This window comes from Homarus americanus, unplaced genomic scaffold, assembly GCF_018991925.1.
Source record: "Homarus americanus isolate GMGI-L3 unplaced genomic scaffold, GMGI_Hamer_2.0 scaffold24260, whole genome shotgun sequence".
NCBI classification, from domain to species: domain Eukaryota; kingdom Metazoa; phylum Arthropoda; class Malacostraca; order Decapoda; family Nephropidae; genus Homarus; species Homarus americanus.
This window is the reverse complement of record NW_024721079.1, coordinates 2,160,775-2,185,511: the sequence shown is the minus strand read 5'-3', so window position 1 is coordinate 2,185,511 and position 24,737 is coordinate 2,160,775. Positions and strand designations below refer to the sequence as shown.

The 24,737-nt window shown below is 38.6% G+C and overlaps 1 protein-coding gene across 2 annotated transcripts; it reads left to right on the top strand.

The window, feature by feature from the left end:
* The first annotated feature begins 14,261 nt into the window (after positions 1–14,261).
* LOC121861427 lies at positions 14,262–22,817 on the top strand. Of its 2 annotated transcripts, XM_042359146.1 has the most exons (5): positions 14,262–14,358; positions 17,931–18,251; positions 19,585–19,714; positions 20,032–20,139; positions 22,106–22,817. In XM_042359146.1, exons 2-5 carry the CDS (start codon positions 17,933–17,935, stop codon positions 22,275–22,277), a joined length of 729 nt encoding a protein of 242 aa, XP_042215080.1. In that variant the 5' UTR covers positions 14,262–14,358; positions 17,931–17,932; the 3' UTR covers positions 22,278–22,817. The 2 variants fall into 2 exon arrangements, with proteins under 2 accessions (XP_042215080.1, XP_042215081.1); XM_042359147.1 differs by lacking the exon at positions 20,032–20,139.
* The last annotated feature ends 1,920 nt before the right edge of the window (positions 22,818–24,737 follow it).

Genomic DNA, 24,737 nt, shown 5'->3' with positions numbered 1-24,737 from the left:
ATATATATATATATATATATATATATATATATATATAGAAAAATAAAATCGGATACTTTAGTTAAGTGACAAGGTAATTCGCGGAAAAATATCACATTGATATACGCTTGGGCAAGGATATACACAAGCATATACTGTATATATTTATTTATTTATTTAGTTACTTATTTATTTCTACGTATATTTCTACAACTAACCTTACTGGGATGCGTTTGTTCATGTAATTACATCGCCTTAAATTCTATAATACTTGGATTCCTTTCATACCTAAATAATGTCATTGAAGACCAAACTATTCACCTAAGCACCTACTGAAGTGTGGATATTATACCGATTGCCACCACAACATTACACCACAGCACATCCAGGGTTATCTCAGACACCTGTTTGCTCATTAACTCAGGTAATGACCCAGACGTAAATTCAAGCAGCCATTACAAATCACAGAACGTTTTGTCTTGCCTGCTGTTATGGGAGCTGACATTTATGATGACTTGTAGGTAATGACTCGTGGCGACACATCACACTGCTTCCTTGGGTGGCTGTAAAATGTCAGCCTTAGTAGACTTTTAGAGATCTAATGCATTAAATCTTCGTTCCTCCAGACCTTAACCTTTGACTTGTGGTTCCTGAAGTTAAAGGGTCGCGTTAATTGACAAATGAGATAATAAAGACCTAAGTGACAGAAGCATTAGACCAACCTGGTATGTTTCACTGTGACGTTAACTTGTTTCATGTGTAGGCCTACGGACTCCATCGAGACTGTTAACACCGACCGTAAGTAATTAACATGTTAAAAATTGACTCTATAATTCATATTGATATAGACATCAATTATGACACAGACAATAATCAGTAATGACAGACTGTAATCAATAGTGACACTGTAATACTACCAGACAGTCTAGTTATGATGAAAAGTATAATTACTAACCCCTTGTGTACCATGATTTAATAGAAGTAAAAATAAAGGTTCAAACAGGTGTGATAGAGAAGTACAGTATATGGAAGCTACAAGACTAATTCAGAAACAGCGCTGGGTGATGCTGTGCGACTCGGCATGTCTGCCAAGATGTCCACTGGTCGAACCTTAGATTGGTGCTCCTTTTATTATTATTATTATTATTATTATTATTATTATTATTATTATTATTATTATTATGATTATTATTATTATTATTATTATTATTATTATTATTATTATTATTATTATTACGTTACAGTTACACAAGGGGTTTGACCACGGTACACGAGGGGTTAATGGCAACATTTATTCAGTAATGATCTTGATATTAATTCTCAATCACTGGCATTGAGTGAGGTAGGCAATAAACAATGCAGTACTCTGCTCAGTGTTGTCAGGGTACAGACAGTCAAAAAATAAGCATCTTTACAGATGGGTTCCTTGAAATTCAATCCTTCGCCCGTTGTGTTTGTGCCACGCAAAATTTAGTATAAAGATACATTTTGATTGTGTTAATTTTACATATAGACGTTGACTGAACAGTTTGACATTGATATACCATTAAGAAGTTGACTAAACATTGTGACATTGACCAAACTTAGAGACACTGATTAAACGTTAAGACATTGATTGAGCATTAAGACGTTAATTCACATTATGACATTGATTGAACATTGTAACAGTGACTGAACATAAACACATTGACTGAACATTGTGACATTGACAACATTAAGACGTTGACTGGCCATAAAGACATTGTCTCAATATTGACACTGACTGAACGTTAGGACATCGACTGAACAAAAAAACAATGACTGAACACAATGACGTTAACTGAACATTAATACATTGACTGAACAATCATACGAAACTCATAAACTCGATTTCATGAAATAGTCCCACACTGTCAATACTTAAAATCAACTAAAAAATATTATAATTGAACTACACTCGAGCAACGTGTCAACTCATCCTGAGAAATTACATTTATAAAGTTGTGTAGTCTTGACTTTTCACCTTTATCACTCCCCAAGAAGCATAGTAAACTGTAGAGATTATACATAGAATACATCGTATACTGTTTAGTACTGCTTATACCAAGTGATCGAAATCGTAGTTTCTATCTATCATACTTGTAGTTGCCCTAACTCGAGCGACACCGAGGGCACGGAGGTTCCAGACTAAACTTCACACCACTACACCATAAGCTATCTAAGTCTCGTAATAGATACTGTATATAAAATCCGAAATATCACAGTCTGTGAAATTTGTCCTTATATTTTATTTGTTATTTAGCCATTGCTATTATTTCGTCCTATTTTTTCTTTTGTTAATTCATGTTACTCGTGTTCTTTTTTAAAATTTTGTTGATGTGAAATTGTTGTGAAATCTATTCGTAATTTTTTAATTTTATTTCTTATTGTTAATATCCTTTTTTAACTATGTATGTGTTTGTTAATTTTATTTTTACCCAATTCACACACTGGCTTTTTAATGTTATAATGCATTTAATTTAATGTAAAACTTTGTTAATTATCAATATTTTTATTTTGTCGTGGTTTCAGTAATGTTGTTAACTGAAAAAACTAAACTCTACATTTACTCCTGTCTATCTTAGGGTTATTTATCATTATTGTCTGTTAGTTGTATTAAATTTAGATATATTTATGGTATAACATGTTAAATTATCCCTAAAGAAAATATATGCTTTATTCTATGTCCCACCTGTGTCATCTGGTTTAGAATAAAAACTTAGACATTGTAAGTTAAAGACGCCATTAATTATTTCAAACTTATGTGAAGAGAAAATATATATAAGTACAGGTATGTTGTTTGCTGTATACTTGCCAAATAAATTGTATAATGTAGTAGATTATCTATATTGATGTATCACAAACGGGTTTAAGAAGACAAAATATGAAGTGTGTTAAGCCGGTATTGTGTGCGTAATTGTTCCCGAGTACATTGTAAAGCAAAATACTATTTGTATTATGATCTATCAACATTTTGTTTCAATTTAATAAATATTTTTTTTACCAACACGTTATTATATGTTGATGTAATATATCATGTTAGAATATGTTATTGTGAATCTTCTAGAATGAATTACATATGAAGTATGGAATATTTCCTTTATTTAGTGTAGTCCACCATATCTCTCAGGGCTAAGCCTCACTTCCCCCATCTTTATTTACGTGTTTCACTGAAGACGCTTAAGTTAGTGTCAGTATGTGTGGGGCTATTGATGTGCGAGAAGTGCGTTGAAGATACTGGGCGTGGTGGTGGAGTGAGTGCGTGTGGAGGGACGCACTTTCCATACATCATGTACTGTACATATACTGGTATATACAGTATAATAAAATATTATTGTTAATTATACTTGTTTTCATTATTGATCATCACCTTTGGTAATGTCTTGCAGTCATTCATTAACTTAGGTTGTTCGAGGTGATTTCAAATTGAATTAGCAACTATTGCTTCCAGTTACTAATTCGATTTGAAATTCCCTTGATATTTTCCTATTACTGTAATTTGAAAATTTTAGATTCCATAACAATAAACACATCATATAAAGATCAAAATAATTCCTGGTAAAACAATGTAAACCATCAAAGATCAAAACTATACTGAAGCAAGTCTTCCAAAGTTCTTTACAAGAAACTCAACTTTATTAGTGATCCAAATATCAAAATGTAAAGTCGGTATTCTGCAGGAAAGTAACCGCCCTGGCAGGCCATTCAAAAAAGAGACCCATACTAGAGTCAAAATCCTGAAGAGACGTCCAAGGGTTACAGCACTCTTAGAAGAACGTACAGTACATGGAAGGGTCACACCGCTCATGAAACAAAACTAACACAGAATCACAGCTCTGAGAGAAACCATCAACAAAGGTTTATTCCCTAATAAAGGGAAAACAAAATTATCTTGGTTTATCTATGGAACACGGAAAATAATCTTGTTTATCAAGATCAGGATTGTCGAGCAATAACAAGGTAATTAATTATACTTGTGGTGAACCACAAACAGCTGTGAAACATAAAACACATTATGGGCTGTGTCCTGAAACATGAAGACAATCTTCTATATCCCTGTACCTTGAAATCACGATTAAATGTATGTTGCTGGACCAAAAGTAATACCTTGTGGGCTTGGTCGACCAAGGGCAAGGTTGATAAATTGTTAGACTTGGGGTTAGGGCCAGGTAGCCTTGTGAAATTTTAAAACCTTAGTGGCCTGGTGAGCAATAAATAGAACAGCAGGCATCTCATGGACTACAGGAAGGGACCCGAGTTTCTTGTCAGCCATTTATAAGGCACTGGTTGCCAAGTGGACCACAGGCAAGACCTAACTTTTTTGAGAACCACAGACTAGACCTAGATGTCTCGTGTACGACAGACAGGTCTCTGGACTCCTCTCTAACCAAACAGACAGAGCCTCGACTTCCCTAATAACCACAAACTGGGCCCTGGTTACCTCAAGAACCACAGCCTGGGCCTTTCCTACCTGCCTAAGTGTATCACGGCACTGCCATATGCTCGCCATCCCACGGGGAAATAATACCGGTGATTGCTGTTTGTCGCACAGCCAGATGGGCATGTGCAGGTTGTCACGAAATCTACATAAATGATATATCATCTCACGCACATAAGCCTTGGGGACTCAGACCATGCAAAGGCTGACGATACTCTTCGTGATTGTTGGTTAAGTGTTGAGCTGTTGCTGCGCCGATGACTAGATGAAGAGCGAGGAATGTATTACTGACTTGATGGTGATGTGTTGGTGACTTAATAGTGATATGTCGGTAACTTACCGGTGGTATGTTGGTGACTTACTATGACTTAATGATGATCTGTTCTGGTGATCTATTGGTGGTCTGGTGAATATTTATTGAGGAACGACTGGTGACTTCACCGACAAGAGAAGTAGTATAAAGCAGTAGAATTGCACGGTGGTTCAGAGACGTCACTTACCCTACTTCTTTGCTTGGCTGTCTGCTGTAATGTTACAGTGGGCAAAATAGTCATTATTTCCACTATACACTTCAGTGAGACTCAAATACAGCCCACACTCACTGCAGCTAACAGTAATTCGAACCCCTTCCACACATGTGTTAGAATTGACGTTGATTGGCCACCCTGCCACTAAAGGTCCTCACATTTTCTATTTTTTGTGGTTCGTCGAGCGTCGCTCCGGTGAGGAGTTAGTCAGTCGGCGGCTATGGAGTATGTAGAGTCCCAAGGGAGGCGATAAATATTGTGTTTTGCCTTTAGTGCCAAGTCCAGTTCTCAAGACCTTACAACAGCACGCTGGCTACCACAGTCTACCAGCATCTGACGCGCGCATACACACACACATTCTTCGTAACTGATAGTTTTTACAGTAACATTATCATCCTCCAATAATCAGGCTCTAAAATCTGGTCTACAAAACAGTGTTGGATCATACTGACTCCGCTATAAAACTTTAAATTCAGGTAGTCCTAAAGCTATCATCCGGGAGTGTAAGAAATGCAATTTTTTTCTAACCCCTTGTGTTAATAACGCAATATGATTTTATTCACTGTGCTTTGTTTTCTCCTACGTCCAAGAATTGTTCGATCGTTTGTTCGAAGTCTCTATGTACGACTCATCCTTTATCAGAGTATATTTTTTGTGACCAGTTACCAGCATGAATATCTGTTTGTTTCCTTGGGTTCCAGGTCCCCTCTGTCAACAAACAGAACTGCCTGTTTAATTTACAAATCGATTTTATTGTCCCTGCAGGTTTCGACGCCACGATCCATGTCATTAAGTATGTCGCCTGTGCCTTGGACTCCCTATGTAACATTTCTTTAGAGGAAGTAGATAAGAGAAGATTGTTGAGTTCAGCGTATTCATTCGTCTGAGGATATCTTGGTCTGGGCCAGTTTGACGTCCCTATTGTGACTGATGGGAGATGAATCCATAGGGGAAGTCTGCAACTCTTTGAATAAGTCGACGATAAAGAATAACTATTTGAGGCCTACACTGATCGTCCTCCATGGTGGCATGCTAATTACGGATTGATTTTCCGCTGAAAAAATAATAATTTAAGTTCATGAAAAGAAATTCATGCCTAATACCAGTATCATCTGTGACAATATGAACTTTCTTTTAGAACTAATAATGAAAGACTTTAACCAAACTGTCTTTCTAACTAATATGTTGTAAAATGATAAATACTATAAAAATCAATATGAGGCAGCTACAAGATTTTTTTTTCAAAAGAAACTTACTGCACTAAGAAACTTCGACACACACGACCCGTTCCTGCAGCAACTGATACGGATGTCTTAATACAATGCATGTGTAAACAATACAAGACAACCAACCCGTTAAGTATACATGAGCCTACTGCCTGTGTAACTGTCAGCTCCCCATATACAGACATTGTAAGAGGCCTTTGGTACGATTGACTACCCTGGATGTAACAAAGAATAGAGGACATCTCATGGCTCTGTGTGGACACTTTATTTCAGTATCCTAGATGGATATTGTGAACCATGATCATCTGTACCCGCCTGTATTATGCTTCTACCTTCACCATCTGTACCCACCTGTAACATGCTTCTACTTTGGTTAAAAGGAAAAACATGACAAGTTCATGCAAGTTCTCATCAATGTGTGACGATGACTCTCTGTAATGACTCGTGTGAAAAACATTAAATGACTTGGGTGTCTTACTGTAACAGTTCTATAACCTATAATAGATAAGACCAACATTTATGTAGCGCTAATGATACATAGAGACATGTATAAGACAATAAATAATAAAAATTATTAATAAGTATCGTGTAATTTTTATTTGAGATATGGCACTAATGAATGAAAAGAACTTGATAATGATATAGACAGATATGATAAGATTAAAATGATAAGAGCGATACGTAATTATCTCACACGTAATTCCTATCTTAGATCTGGCAATACATCAAAACCATAACCATATTTGCTTTATCTACGTTTCCCTACCAAGGGTCGGGGAACTTTTTTGGGTATTACCCAAAAAAATTTTGAGTAAAATGAAATTACCCCCAGACTTCAACGTACACTAGTACAGTAAACAAAAACAAGCCAATTTGCTCCTAAAATTGTTGGATATGATATATATATATATACAAAAAATTCAAACTCATTACCCCAAAAATTTTTAGATTTACCCCATTTGGGGTAATTTACCCGTTCCCCGACCCTTGCGGGCCTACACCACGCTCCCTCGAGCTTTATAGCTTACTTCATTGCCCCGGTATCCTGTTAGCCAAATCTGATGCTTTATCTCAACAATTTTCGTCTGTAGTGTTCCAGTTTGGTATGTGAGTCACTTTCAATAAATTCCAAGAGCATTGTCGTAATTTGAGAGTTCATTTTCCCAAATTTTGCTCCTTAAGGCGTCAGAAAGTATATTAAGAGGAAAATATATTTCAATCAGTTTTATTTACAGAGAGAGACTTTGTGTTTAAAGAATAATGGTTCAAGGTGTGGTGTTCGTGTGGTCAATGTGAGTGAGTGTGTGGTCAAGTATCCATACATCGTGTGGTCAAGTGTTCACTGTGTTGTGTAGTGTTCTTTCTCCCGTAACCACTGCCATCTGTTGTACCATAGCTTCAGGGTGGCTAATTAGCAATGACACTGGACCAGAGAGTGTCTCACACGAGCACTAGGCATAAAGGAGAGACATCAACCACTATCCCGGACGTCTGGCCTTACTGGAGACTCAATCCTTTTTACTATGATGTTATAGACCTGACGCAGATGGATAAACTACACCGCACACCCTGACGTTGGACAGAGGGTAAGAATCAATGAAAGACTTTCGTACTGCCGCGGTAATTCAATGTCACCAGTTAACTATGTTTCTGAACTTGGTGTTTAGAGCCTAACGATAAATTCAGCACTAGAGAAAAGTATTTACTGTGTCTGGCGTTACCATCCAACCCCGGTTAAGGAATCAATATCAGAGGAATAGTCTCTCTTCTGCCCTCTCTGACGCAGTTTTCAACGAAAAGTGCATGTCCTATTGTCCTTCCTTTGGTTGCGGTGAGGAACATCGTCAGGCGGGTCTTTCCTCAAAACAAAATTTCTTTCCTTGGAGGTAAGCAATATCTGGTTAACTCCCCTGGCTTTTAAATATGTGTACCTCGCCAGGAAGACCATAACAAACGTGTAAAATAGCACCAGCACAAGCCGGCTTACTGTAAGTGTAGCCTTCCGCCGCCCGCCAACACACACTTGAAGTCGAGTCTAGACTCTAGAATAATTTTATTTGGCAATTTTTTTCTCCTCACTTTCACTTGCTTACTGAGTACATTAGTGTACAGGTATTTGACAGAAAGCCACAAAACAAAGGCTAAATATAAATCATCAGTCCAACTGTGTAGCAGCAGAAATCTCAGGCTAGGCACCTTTAGTATTGATTTTTTTTTTAATTTACACGATAATTTACACTAATTTCCATACTTTTTCGTTTTTTTCTTAAACAGTAGAATTTAAATTAGACGTGTTTGTTATTTGTCCACTCATTGTCTATTATTAATATTAAATGTTCGTTTCTCAAACTGGGAGACCCATTTTATTTGGAAATTTAAAGCTTGTTATTGAACATTGTTCACTTCCATTTGTTTATTGAATAAATTAATATTTGGTACTGAACGATTGATTGATGAAGGCAAAACAGCAATACAGAAGACCCTTCCCGAACTCACGTAACTGAACGTAAAGAGGCAGCATCAAATGCAACAGCAGCACAAGGAGGCTGAACAACAGATACAACAATAACAGAAGATAAAACAAGTAACAACAGCAGCAGCAGCAATAGTGGCAGCAGTACGAGTGGTAGGAGGAAGAAGAGGCAGAGGTGTGATCGCTGGGCAGCGGTCCGTTGAATGTGGCGGCCCTGCACGAACATTCCAGCGACCCAAGTCCTACATTTTCCGTGCTGATGACGTCTGTGGGAACACTGAAGACACGGGTGACGATCCTCCTCACCCTTTATTTACTCTTCACCTCCTGCAGCCATACACACTCGCTCTGAGACCAGAGAAGAAAAAATAGCTGAAGTACTTTCCATAAAATCAAATAATAAGCGTATTTTATAAAGAAAAGTTGCATTGACAGTATCCACCCAACTGGGATGACAGGAATTGTCAGGCAAAAAGTACTTTAGCGATACGCCTCTGACTTATGGAGAAAAATATTTTAACACACTCCGGTGGATTTAGGGTGAGTGATACTGTCTGACACGACTGGAGTCATCACTTTTATGCATCTTCTGGTTTTACTTTTTCCTGTCTTTATTTCACATCACACCATCAGTATACCAGCATGTTTCCCTACTGAAAGTTTACCAATATATTTCCATTTTGCATTCTCACAAGTGCTTGCGTTGCTCTGAATAAATGCCAGTCATTTTGTTAATGCTGGACATTAGTGTTCAGTTGTGCAGTGACGTGCCCAGAAGGAGAACCTTTCTGAAGTAGTTCACGTACACGATGCCTGACGTGGTGTTAGTGCACTCTTGAACATGTGCTTGTTCACGTCATCGAAGGTTGCTGGGTTAGGACCCCATACGAGATTAATCTTAACATCAGTCTCGGTATTAGTGCGACTTTTAGGATACTTATACTTTATGCTTAGGTCTATATTTAACTTCACGTTATTGGAAAGGTGAGGCTGTCGGGCTACTTGACGGTAGGGGAGCTTTCTGTCCTCTGAGCGGCTTTAGGGGCTACAGGAGGGGGGGGGGCACAGGAGGGTTGGAGCCCACGGGAGGGGAAGGGGCCAGAAGAGGAGGGGAGGCCACACAAAGAGGCAAGGGAAGGAGGAACGATCAAATCTGTCTTCTTAACTCAACATCACGCAGAATACGACCGAGACGCCGATAAACAGGTCTTGAGTGCCGAGTAACCCATTTCCTCTTTCAAGACCTCCCTTAGACAAATTACGCAAAGGATTAGGTAAGATTGGACAGATTATTATGAACTTTGGCTGGGTATAAACAGAACCTTCTCCACGTGGGCTGACAAACTTGCTGCAATTTTTTCCTTCATTTTTATGTTCTTTACGGTAGTTATCCAGGTAAGGTTGGGAGACGACTTAGTTGCTGCGTCTACCGTAACGCCTTCGCTCCATCTACACATTGATCTCAGCATTAATTTTCTTATGGCCCTTTTAGGAGAATGGGATCACAGTCCATCGCTCAGACTCGGTAACCTCGTCAGTCTGGATTAGGTTCAAGCGACGTTTCCTAACCTCCTCCCTCCAGCTCAGGACATATCCAGTAGTGGAATTATAACATTAGCTAGACAATGACATCACTCACGTCTATTAGTCCAAGCTGTAGAATCAAGAACAGCACTAGGCTTCAAAATAACCCTTGATAGAATTAGCAAGAACAATGGAGTGATCCTATACACTGACCTCCTTCCTTCGGCATGGCCACCTTTAGTGAAAATCATGGAAATCATATTAAAATTTGTGTTGTTGTTTTGTTATCTAAAATCTTAATCACCATGAAAATTATATTACATTCCGTGCTGGTAAGGATGGCAGGCAGTCAGGTTAGTCAAGTCAGGTCAGGTCACCCGGAGGTAAGGGTCGACAGTCATCTCATGGGACTAATTTCAATACAGTACCTGCACATTCTTGACGCAATTTTACCGGGTTTTATTAAGATCCTGTTAATTTGCCCAGACCAATGGCCTGAGTCTGTATAGCGCTCCAGACACATAAAAGAATCCTGTGCTTATACAAAGAAATCTTGATCAACCAGTAAATAAATGAATGGTTTAACAGGAAAGTGTAACTTGAAGAAAAAATGTTGGCTAGTGACTTGGGATTTATATCTAGAAGTGTAAGTAACAAGAGTGCAGAGGTCTTATTGCAACTATATCTTGCGCTAGTCAGGTCGCACCTCGATTATGCGGTTCAGTTCTGGTGCCCCTATTATAGAATGAATATAAATTCACAAGAGTCGGTGCAGCGAAGAATGACAAAAATTATTTCAGGACTTAGAAACCTTCCATATCAGGATAGGTTAAAGAAACTTAACTTGCATTCCCTAGAAAGACGAAGAGTGCGGGGAGATATGATAGAAGTATTTAAGTGGGTGAAAGGAATCAATAAAGGGGGATATAGATAAAGTTCTTATAATATCCGAGCAGGATAGGACTCGGAGCAACGGATTCAAGTTGGATAAGTTTAGGTTTAGGGGGAGATAGGAAGAAACTGGTTCACAAATAGGGTGGTGGACGAGTGGAACAAGCTTAGCAACTTTGTAGTAAGTGCGGGAACTCTGGAAAGTTTCAAAAGGAGGCTAGATAGATTCATGGATGATAGAGAGTGGTAGTAACTCTCGACAGGAGCTGCCATGCACAGGCCAACCGGCCTATTGCAGACTCCTTATTTTCTTATGTTCTTATGTTCTTGTGTTAAGTACAATAGGAATAATCCATAGTAACTATTTATTATTTATCAGGATATTTGTATTTATTCTTATTTTATTTATTTTCATCTCTTATCTGTCACTCTGTCGCTACAAAAAATTCTCGAACGCTCTAAGTGTGTGTGTGTGTGTCCGTCTGTGCCTCTATATGTGTGTCTGCGTAACACTCGCCCAAAAGAGTTCTCGAACGCTCTAAGGGTTATACAATATGACAAAACGAACGAGAAATGTGAACGATGCTCTCTGAAGAAACTTTATTCCAAATTAAATTACTACTTTTCATTGCATTTTATAGAGTACAACGGCTGCAAAATAGTATATTTTCCAGTGTGTTTTACCCCCCCCCCCCCATTGTTGCTAAAGAGCCGCTGAGCTATCGAGTTACTTTACTGTAAAACAGGGAATAACACTACACTAAACTGAACACCACACATAAAATGTTTGATTCCTTTAATTCATCACCTAGAGCCACAGTACTCAAGGTGTGGAGCCTCACATGTCGCTCACCATAATTGGTCTAGACTGGACTAAGCTGGACTCATTTGATTATGTCACCCAACAGAGGCTCTATCTGGACTGACCACAACTCACAAACTAACTAACCAGACAAGAACTAAGTCAAGCTCAAGTCGAACTGAACGTTTGGGAAAGTTACAGCACAAATTATACATCGTCTTAAGGTCTTTATAATTCCGCCTCAAGTCTATGGAAGATGTTACAGTGGACACAAAATAATACATATAAGTGAATAAAATTATAGAGAATATTTATCAAGGTTTGGATTGTGACTTCCTAAAAAAAATTAAATTAAAACTAAAAATTCAAGAGGTTACGTACAATGTGCTGTATACAGATTTATCGTAACAGTGCTCTGACAGGATTGATAAAAGTGGTCCCAAATTACTACCTTAATTAAAGCCTTTATATCCACATACAGACTTCATCATTAACTGTGGTAATGATTGTTATATATTGATAGGATAACAAATTATTTTTTGTCTTAAGCTGATTAAGAACTTATTAGAATAAACGAATAAAGAATGACATAGTACTTATTTATATTGTTAATCAATTTGGTTCATTGTGTTAAGTACGGTGAACAGATTTACAAATATGTCCAACATGGTACATTTGTTGTGTAACCTTGATCATATCGTAGCGTAGTCAGTATTGTTGGTGCTACAGCCTTCAAGTTTCCTATCCAAAGTGACTAAAGGTTATAACAAGGATAACAACACCCTTATAATATGCAAAAGATATGACTTGTTTATTTTTCGTGGATTTACTTATATATAGTGAGGGCGTCTCATTAATCGAGCACCATAGGAAAATTAATGTTCTAATCTTTTTCCTTCTTCAAGTAATCATAGCAAATCCACGAAGATTAGGCGAAGAGGACCTTACACCTCTCGATTGCTTCATCCAGGATCACTTAAATCGTTCTTGTTGATTTGTTATAATTCCCTTGCCTTAAGAAGAAAGAAGATAACATTAAATTGTCTATCAAGGGTAATAATAATAACTTTAATGTTTAATATCATGAAGTTTTTACATGATCAAAACGCTGACACCCACCACAATTCAGTTGACATTCTTCCATGTGGTGACCCTTGGTAATGAGAGCACTGAATGTGAGTTTCTTTGAGGAGTTTATAGAAGGAGAGTATAAGAGAAAATAATGTGAGGGGAGTGAGGTGAGGGATGGAGAAATAAAGCGGAGAGGGCGACGAGTGTGTGAGAATGACAAAAGATAAATGTGGGTGAAGAAAAAGAAAAAGTTTATGTAGAAGAGGAAGGCGAGAGAGGAGGCTGTGCTGGAGTGGTAAGAGGAGTGTTGGTGTAAATATTATACAAAATAAGTTAGTTCATAAGTACCTCCTTCTGAAGACGACTTTCCAAAACTTATGAGAAGGGGGATGGAAGTTAATTCAAGTGGAGATGTTAAGGGCTTTGTGCACCGTTGCGGAATATCTGGAAAACTTATTATAGTGAAGTAATAACAGGCTACAGCATCTAACTTTCTATTGGTACGTACATAGAAAAATAGTCATGGGGTCACCTTAATGCTGTTCTTTAAATGGACGTAAGGTAGAGTCAATCATCTAAAACTCTGATGCTTGTTGGTGAATCACTTGTCGTAGGTTTTAAATATTATCGTCTGGTTAAACTTAATATCAACAAGGGCTCTAATGTGAAATAGGGACAAGTTTTTTTTTTTATAATTCCAAGAATATTAGTGAAGTTAAGGTAAAACGGACTCTTATCTCACTTTGCCAGAACTGAGTCAGGTTAAGTTTGGTAAAGCTTGGTTGAGACAGTGGTTAAAGTTGGCCCAATTACTGTCCACTATGATCTGCATCAGTTTTGTCTACATGGTGGTTATGTGCACAACAGTATGAATACTCCAAAAACTCAAAAACTCAGTCAAATTATCCCTCAGCTAGAACTATCCCTAATACATATGATAAACATAAAATGGCGGTAGGAATCATTGGATAAATGGTAACACAGATCCACTTTTTCCAAGTGAGAAGGGGATAGAGGGCGTGACCATACACGCCAGGATGGGCTGAGTTGCCCATAAATGTGGAGCGTCTCCCGAATACACCCGGCTTCAGAGAAAGGGTCATTTGTCAACTTGTCGCCATGTTGTATTGTTACATCGTTACTAGTGTATTAAAAAATATTGCTGAGTGCCTTAGGTGAATGATATGAAATAAAGAAAGAAATCGCTAAATTTGTTCTACTTATTGCAGTGTAATATTATAATATGTGTGATATTTAGATAAAAAAGAAAACTTACGCATGCGCAGAGCGGCGAGAGACTGACAATCCAGTAACTTCCAGTTCCAGCACGCTGGAGCCGAGTGGCGTAGTATAGCGCTGGGTCTCTTGACGTCAACAGCTGAGTACTCGTCAGCTACCTGCAGGTGGAGGTGAGCAAGAAGTTATGTGAAATACAGGGTAAAAATAGGGTGAAATACCTTGAAATACACGTATAAAATTAATTTGGATAACAATTAATATGTCAAGTAAGCAAGGTTTAGTGATCTTGAGACTCCCGAGTGGGTACATAAACTATTTAAGTGATTCGTCTCCTTTACGGATAAACATTATTCATTATATGCGGTTCATTTTGTAACATATTTTAGAAACGTCTTTAAGTCTTTTCTAAATAACTAAATGTTGTGAAAAATAAATTAATTGTTTTAGGCTTGACAATGTTATCTGGCGGCACTGGAAATTTGTTTTTTAAAATGTTAGATATTACGTGTTTATACTGACTATGTTTTTATTTGTGAACACATTACGTACAGAAGCTTGGTCTCTAATGTAGTGTTTTAAGATTCTTCTCATAAAATATTGTTAATTACATACAACCTTTTAACCTCCATAATTATGATACAATGTTTTTGATGCGCTCCTTGTGGGTATTATTAACGAGTGGCGTGTAAAGGTATGTCATCATTATTGGGGAGATAAACGCACGATTAAATGTTTATAGTGACGGAATAACTATCGTATGTACCGTACCCTGAGTCAGTTGGTCCCGGATTGAAATCATCAGTCAGGAGGTAATGCAGAATTTAATAGACTAATTGGGGTACCCGGCGTTGCCCGGATTTGTGTGTGTGTGTGTGTGTGTGTGTGTGTGTGTGTGTGTGTGTGTGTGTGTGTGTGTGTGTGTTATGGGACCAACCTCCAAAATTCACACTCTTGGGATGCATGCCCATATGCCCAATTTCAGCTCTCTACCTTCAAAGGTATGGTAGAGCATAGGGAACAGACAGACTGTGTGCCTCATATATTAGACTTACGAGTATTCACAGGGCTATTTACACTAACATACCAAATTTCAAGGGACCAACCCCCCAGGCTACACCTTCAATTACATAATCATTATATATTTCAGGTGTGTTAAGAAGGGGATGAGGAAAACAAAAAGTCTAGAAAGATTCTCAAATACATCCTAAATTAGTATATCTCTACGTGGGGGATTATTGTATTTCTATCCTGACTCAGACACTGGGCCAACACCCCAAGTATGACGCCTCTGAGACGTCTGGTAGAGAGGCGTACTCAGTGTGTGTGAGAGCATTGTGTTAGGGTATCACGCGTGTGTGTGTGTGTGTGTGTGTGCACTCTCTACCGCTCAACATTGTGTGTACACCTGGGTGCTTTTGTGACTGGATATACTGTATGTCTGGCTGTCTGGATGTGCGTTTGTGCGCGCGTGTGTAAGTTTGTACTCTTCACCATTCACATTGTGTATACATCTGCATCTGTGTGAGAGTGGATGTACTGTATATGTCTGTGTATCTGTGTGCGCGCATGTGATATGTGTGGGTGCGTATATGTACTCTCCATCACTCACATTGTGTGTACATATTTGTATGTGCATGGGTGCGCTTGTGAGTGGATGGATGTGTGTGTACAGTATATGTTTACAAGTATATATGTGAACGTATGCTTTATGTACACAAACAGTAAGATATACGTATGGTCGTGTACCCCCACTACTGAAACACAACCAAACATCCAGAATGTTCCCGGGCCGGTGGAGGTTGTTTGGACTTACTTCCTAGCCCCCATTAGTCCCTGTTCACCTAGCAGTAAAGTAGGTACCTGTTGTAAGTCGAAAGTTGCGAATTCGTATTCAGGGAAAGTTGTTGGAGCTTCCAATAACTTATTGACATAAACCACTGACTCTTCAGGCTTCTACGCCCTTGACTCTTGACGCTTGTAGGGTGTCTTTAATTATGGTTCATCAGGGTTAACTGTGAATGGTCATGGCGTGTAACTGGTAGTTCTCACTGACTGTGGTTAATTATGCATGACTGGTGATAACTGGGAATGACTGAGGATGACTAGAAGCTACTGGTGATGACCAAGAATGACTGGTGATGACTAAAAGTGAATGGTGATGATTTTAGATGACTGAAATTGACTTTAAATGGCAGGAAATGACTATAGATAACTAGAATTTACTTGTAGGTAACTGGTGATGAGAGAGCGTGACTGCAGACGACTTTTATTTACTTATAGATGACTGTTGATAACGTGAGGTGACAGTAGAAGACCGGAAATTACTTGAAGACTTGAAATGAGTATAACTGAGTGTTGTACCCGGCAAGAGGGAAAGATAATCAATACGGATGGTGTTTTGAAGAGTTATGTTGACAGTAAGATTTAAAAGTAATAAATTATCAACTCACTTTGGGTTCACGTCATAAATTCTCGAACTTCGAAGTAAAGTTTATTTCCTCGCCAGTAAGAAAAAGAGAGCCACGTGGAGTGACTGTAGTATTGATGCAATAAGATGCTATTTTGTCCTCCATCTACGTATAGGTATTTACGTGTCCATTTGAGGATGAATCTGGGGATAGTTTAACCTGCAACTATAATACCTGTAACCCCTCATAACACCTACATGTGCTGCACATGCAACACCTGCAATAACTATAACACCTACGAATGTTGTCAACGTATATTATCTTCAATATGACTTAAACTCCCTGATTGATTGTCTACGGGTTATTGTAGGTAACCAGGCACCAACACTCCCGCCACCACACAGAGCTGTCCACCACCACCACCACCTCTACTTATAATGTATGGGTGACCCTGATGTTGCGCCTCACCAACTTATTACGCCCACACGTCCACAATTACTCCTCAATTCTGTCATTCTGGAGAACTACGACTCTGCTTCCTCAACCCATGCGCCCTGGCTATACCTCCCACACATACACTGAGGGAGAGCGTGAGTGTGGACCCACCCAGACATCAAGGCTTCAAATTTGCAATGCTGCCTCCTCCTCCTCCTCCCACCTCTCGAAAAATATACAGACGTATGAGAATAACCTGAGTCGTGGGAGGGAACCGGAAAAGGTTGGGAGGGAGAGAATGTAGGACGGTAGGGAGCGGGGTGGAACAGAGGTGGGATGGGAGGGAGCATAAGGGTGGAATGGGGTGGAAGGGTGTGAGGGAGCTTGACTAAGTTATAAATTCACGCTTAGTAACTTCTAATGGGCCACGGAGTTGAGTTTTCTTCCCAGTGAATGTGACGGTGATTTAACTGGGTTGTTTATTGGGCTGTGATTAACCTTATGCTTAATATTTTTGTTGTTGTGTTACGGTTCTCTGGTAGGTAAGACTCATCACCCCACAGTAGACACGCGTAGTTTTCTTTTCCTGTTCTAAGACTAACTGCACAATATATGAGATCTCAGTTTTTTCGCTGTTCTTTTTTTTTTCTTCTGATTATGCCTTTTTTTTTTATGGAAACAAAGTAAACCTTGCGTACTCAGACATTATCATATTTCCAACACAGTATATGAACCACCTACAGTATTTATTGAGAAAACTTGTAGATTCCGAACACTGAAGGTAAATACTTTTTTCTACAAACTAGAAGTAATTAAACTTCCCTCCTCTCCTATGCGAGTATATTAAATGAAATTTCCAACACTGGCAATTTAAAAAAAAAAATTCTATTTCTCCAAAGCTATGATGAAGGTGACGTCACCATCATGGCGATTGATGATGGTGCTGTTAGCAACATTCGCCGCCGCTGCTGCCGAGTCCACGGCGTCATCTGTTGAGTCCCTGCTGGGATCCGCCCTGGGGTCCGACACGGTGAGGCAGGGAGTGAGCTGGAGCAATAGTTTAGAGAAAGAGGAGATGCTTCGCGACACCAAGAACAACAGAAGCACCAAGGGTGTAGGACACCAGAGGGTTAAACGGCAACTCATTGACTTCGCCGACAACGCCGTCATGGAGTTTTACTTTCGGCTGGTGGTGCCGTACTGGACACTGCCCAACGTTAGTGAGTGACTGGACGTTGCCCTGAATAAATGAGTAAATTGGACATTACACAGGTTGAGTAAACGTATTGGAGGTGCCCTAAAGATTATATATTGAACAAGCTCTTGGCAGAATATATATTACCCCGTACCTGCACCAATACTGTGTATTCCTAGGTTACATTAGATCAAAATCGTAGGTTTTTAGTTAGATTTATTTCATTACGCTACCCCCTCTGCGAATTTAATACAATAACAGACAGAATTCATAAAATCACCCAGCTGCTGCTTCCCAACCTGACGTACTCCCAGTTCAATGTGCTAACTCGGGGAGGTTAAGTCACTTTTGGTTCTGAATAGTTCATTTAGGTGAAATTTAGTGTCATTATGTTATTTTGTCTTTGTTAATAAATAGTTTGATCCGAGATAATTATTAGTTAATTTGGGTTACGGTATGTTAAGCCCGACAGGTACTCAGTTCACTGCGGTTAGATCAGGTCACGTTTGGTTCGGATAATTTCAGTTAAATAAAATTTATAGCAATAGATTAAATTTTCATTGCACATGAATAGTTGAGACCTATTTTATAAAATTTGGTCAATTTGGGTTACGTTATGTTAGGTAGCAGTTAAATGAGTTACTACCGAGCAAGCTTTTGGCACCTCCCGCGTGTACAGTACCTACACCCAGTATATACTGTTGATTCACCGACGGAAAGTGTCATGGTTTTAGTTAGATATATTGTAAAAATTACCTGCTTTACCATTACGTTATACTAGCTGGAGTACGTTCCGTTGCCTGGGTTTTTTATTTTGACGAATTAAAGGTAAGCAGAATGTGTGCAGCCACAACACCCAGACCACATGTGTTTGTGAGATTGTCCTGTTAAACGACTAGGCAGACTCATTTTGCCTAGTTCCTGAAATGGGTTCCTAACCCAACCCAACCTAACCTAACTTCATCCAACCCAACCCAACCCAACTTAACTTGCCTTAAATTAACCGAACCTTAGGTAACCAAGGTTAAGTTAGGAGCCTATTTCAATACCTGGAAAATTTCACAGTGTAAAGTGTAATACGTTATATATATATATATACATATATATATATATATATATATATATATATATATATATATATATATATATATATATATATATATATATATATATATATATATATATATATATATATATATATATATATATATATATATAGAAAATGTGTCCTTATTCTTATTTATAATTAAGCACACGAGTATTTTATCATATTTTCTGAAACGCGAAACCAGGAGCTATGTTATTCTATACCGGATCAGTGTTTAAATCAGACAAATGATGTATGCTTACACCCACAGAGACGAGGGGGGACTACCGCCTTGAGGTGACTTACGAGTTGCCCAACCAGTTACTGCGTCGTCGCAAGAAACGCTCGCTGGTGAATGAGCGCTCAGCCCTCTACAGCCTCCTCGGGGACTTCCTCTCTAAGTTAGTAAATCCTCCGTGTCCAGTGTCCGACCCACTCCTTCTATTTCTGAGTTTTCAAAGACTCGTACATTAAAGTTCCTCATTAACCGAGTGTAAGACACCTCTAGTTAAAATAGAATGTCAATGAAGTCTCGACACCCATTATTAACCACCATTCTTTGTACTAAAGCTGCTTAATTGAGTCAGTTCTCTGCAATATTGTACATACAATTATGAAGAAAAAAACGTGAGAATCAGAACCTTTTCCCTGATTTATGGAGGATGAATAAATAAATAAAAGCAAAATTATGTAAATGAGCCGTGTGTTGTGTCGACAGGGCGGGACTAGACGGGGAGGAGTGTGTGTTGCGGGCGGTGTGCGAGGTGGGTGAGGCGCCTCTTGAAGAATACGGCATCCTTGGCGAGTTTATCAATCTCATCTTCGCGTAAGTCCTTCCTTCTGGTACTCTGTATCACCGTAATAGTGACCTTGTTTCTCAGGTTCATTTTTCGCCCCTGACTTTCCATAACAATGGCCTCCTTTCCTTAGTCTTGGCCTCGCGATTTCTATAACAATGAACTTGGGTTCTTAATCTTCAGGAAGATGTGCTCATTTCCACCTAAATTTCGGTCCATATCAGGTCCTTCAATCTGAAGGGAGAATATAGTCATAGGCACCGGCCGTGCGTTCGTCCGTTCGTCCTTCCTTCCTTCTATCCATGAACAACTTTTTTCATAGACAGTGCAGTTGGTTGTTTTTAAGCCTTTATCGCCGTGTACTTTATCATCTCATATTTAGGGACACAGTGCCTTCACTGTAAATTCGTTTTCCTCTGTTTTGCAAGTAACTTCTTGCTGAAGCTCTCTCTCACTTAAAAGTTCATTGCAGTACAATAGCTCTGACTTAAACCTCCCAAAATGGGAGTCTTATCGACAAACCGCATTTAATTAAGGTTCTCTGTGTATCGGTTCTTGCTGATGAAGCCTGATCCTAATATCTTTTAACAGTTTGGTTTCTACTAATAGGGCTTATCCGGGGCTACCAAACTGGTGCCGGCCACTTATCAAGAGGGCCAGACCATGTACTGTACGTACAATTACCTATTTTGTGCTGCAGTAAGGCAAGGAGTGGTTTAATAAAGGATATTATTCAGTTAAATACACATTTTTAAGTTAGCGGATGGCCACCCCATTAAACGCCACAGCCTCAAGTTAAAGAACCTATCGCTACAGAAAACTGTCAGATCTAACTTTGGAATAATAGTAGTAAACTTTTGGAATAACCTGCCAGAGAATGCTGTGACAGCACCAAGTGTAAGCTGCTTCTAGTCCAGACTTGAAAAACCTGACACTGACATGTTCAGGTACACATTCAAGAGCCCGTACACGACGAAGAGTATACGGTTTTCTGATTGTTCTTGAACTAATAAGATTGGCTTTGGGCTATAACTTTCCATTAGCTATTTCCCATTACAGTATTTTATAATCCTCCTGGAAGAATCCACATCCCTATCGCTAACACAGTCGCCGCTCCTTCCTCAATCTTGGCCCAGTCTCGTTATGTAACAAGTAAATATTAAATCTGAAGGATAATGTCTCATGATTTGTGCCCCTGGGGGCTAAAGTTTTCACTTCGGTCACCATCTCTCTTCGCTGGTTATATTGATGTTGTGGTTTGGGTGTTTGCTCACTGTATTACACAGTGGGTGGGATAATTAACAAGTTAGAATAGACAAGTTTTAAATTTCTACAACAATATTTGTAAGGTTATTGGGTGTTCGTTCACTACTTCAATCGATATCACCGTAATTTGAATCCCTATACCTAGAGCATAGTTGAGCTGTTTGTTAATGACCTAAAATCTCATGATTCTATAAACTACAGTTTTATGATCTGTAAAGGCTTCCTACATGAGTGTCTCTTCCCATCAATTTAGTTTTACACCACTTCGACTTTTTAAAAATACAGTATCTTCCCCTTACACCCTTACCCGACAGGCTGTAATATTCTTTCTAGAATATATAATCACTGGGATGGATGATTGAAAATGGGTCCCCAGAGAGATCCAAAATCTTGGAACACTGGTAAAAACAGCCCCCAAAAACGTTTAAAGTGAAGGACTGTGGTGGCAAGCCCTCAGATATGAGAACGGTACTGTGATTGATTGATATTGACAAGTCCAGCAAATTGCAGCGCCAACTAAAGCATTACCACAACGACTTTGAAACGTTCTACTTTCTCTGTCATTGAATATAAACCTGAAATGACTAAGTCTTATTTACACAACTGACACGACACACGACCACATTTTGATTTATTTTTAATATTTAGATAATATTTTCCACTTATCTGGCAAAGGATAAACATGAAAGAATCCAACAAGTCTTCCAACCATCCTTTTCATTCTTCCAGGCCGGGATTCCAGGGTGATGAGTTCCATAGAGACCATATCCAGGCGGAGGAATATGGAAGGAGCTACGGCAATTGCTGGTCTGCCTTCCCCGACTGCCCAATGTCCTTGAGAGAAATGCTCCATGAATTCTTCCTCAACAATGCTGAAGTCCCCACAGAAAATGGAACTTAATTCGTTTTCTGTGAAGGATATGGATAACTATACTATAATAAGGTGGCTGCCTTTTGTGTGAAAAAGTATTACGAAAGAACGAACTTAGTTGCGAACAACAGATTCATAGTAAATCTCAGGAATGGAGGGTTGTTTTTTATTAATTTATTATATTTCTCAATGCTTGATATGAAACAAAGTTAACATTTTCTTTACGTATGTGGATCAAATGTTGCCATTGGAATTATACAGTGCAGAAAGTCTGTCATTGATATAAAAATCAGTGAATGAAATGTCAAGTATGTATGACTAATATTTATATGTTGGTTCTTAGGTACTAAATACAACCATGATGCTTAGAAACGTAATCAATATCGTTTAACACACTGTAATATAATTCATATACTGTACAGTAGATCGGGCTAAGGATGGTTCCTCAGAGCCTAAGGTCTTGGAATTATTTGTTGATTGTACAAATTTGTTGACTTTTGTTGCTTTTTAAAATGGTCCACTACAAAAAAAATAAAAAATAATTTTAAATAAATATATATGAATATTGTATATTTTGATAAGTTTTAATTTAACATATCTTTCATCACCAAATGCAGAGGTCATGTTTGCTTCGCCTGCCACAAATGCCACAACAGGCGAGCCATTCACTATAAGTACAGCATCTTTATCATTTCCGGTGGGGTCATACTTTACATTATCCTCTTCAACATCAATTTTGTCACCTTACCAGCAGGTAGAGCGGTCGATCACTTCTCTGTTATGTGTTGTTGGTAAGTATTGGACAAGTGCAGGCTCTTGAATGTGCACAGTACGTGAACATGTGCCAGTATTCGTCAGATCTGGATTTAAAGGGACCCACAGTTCGAGCTGCCACAATATTCTCAGTAATATTCCAAGAGTTCGCAACTCTCACTTCAAAAAAGTTAACGCTGGCTGCTTTTTTTTTATATGGTAGCTTCTTTAACTTGAGTATGTGACCTCTAGTGGGAGGCAATCCGTTACCTTTAGATCTGTACATTTGACTAGGTAATGTCCTTAGAAGTGTTATACACTTTGGTTAAATGGCCCATTGGCCTTCTATAGTACCAAATAGGCAAATAAAGACGTTCTAATCTATATTGAAAAGTAAGGTCTGTGAGTGCTGGCACCAGTTTGGAGGCCCTCCTTGGGGATATCTCGGTCAATTGGGTGAATCTCGGAAACCGAAAAGAATTACTGAACACTGCACTAAGAGTAGTAGGAAGCACTACATTTTTTAAAACTTCAAGAGAGATGGACCATCTATTTCATTGGCGTCAGTGTTTAGTTTTTGTGATTAGGTCAAATTCTTAACAAATCGCTGGAGACACATTTGTGTCAACACTTGTGAAGTAATACAGGATTGATACAACACGCCTTCAGCTATAAAGTCTAAATAAAGTAGTTTCTTTTTGTTTGTATTGCTGACTAACCAAAATGATCTTTTTTATTATGACGAGTAAATACGATAGAAAAACATTCCGGGCGATTAGAGACCGTTATATACAACTGTGGACCAAGAGGTATTAGTTTGCCCCCCCTTGAATTTATTTCATAACGGGATACACAATGAAATTATATATATATATTTTTTTCAATTCTTCACTATATTCAAGATAAGGAGGAATAGTATTGACGTTGACGTAAATTTTGTAACGGTATATTCCATGTTCTTTTCATCACAAGGTATTTTATTAAGATATTTCTAGCTTATATAATAAAGGTGTTTATACAATCTTTCAAGGGGGTTACTGTATACACTTTATTATTATCTTTACTGTTTCACTTCTTTTCCCGTTTAATACAGGATGGCCGAAAACCTGCATCGTGTGTTTATCCATTGTTAAAACATTAATGATTTTACTTTTACGAGGCTGTGAGACCTGAGGCGCCTTGAGATTCGCCCAAGGGAGCATTTACCAGTACCAACCACCGCTAACAGGAAACGCCTTCATAGGTATCACGGTGGCCGTCTACTCAGATGTCTTCCTGGATATTTATATTGTATGAATCATTCTTCAACGAACATCTAATTTATCCTCTCCGTCTCGTCAGTTTTAATGATAATTAAAGTATTTAAATTTGTGTACACTATAGACAGATTTGGGAAATATTGGTGGAAAAGATTAGAATGTATTGATCGTGAGGTGAGAAGCCAGCATCATGAGCGAAGGTCGATTGATGACGACAAGGCGAGCGCGGCTCACGGACGTCTGGTTGAAAAGTCCTTGGTTTTCAATACACATGATAATATTGTTTTAGAAGTCCATCACGCAAACCCTTTTTATTTTGAGTCCATGATTGTTTAGCATATGTGCATATCGTGGCGTGAGGTTGGTGTTAGCGTCATTTACTTTACTTTATTCTCTTCGCTCACATCGATCACGTCTCTGTTACATTGCGTAACAGAGATAGGAGCGAAGAGAATAAAGTAAATAATTCTAGCATCAA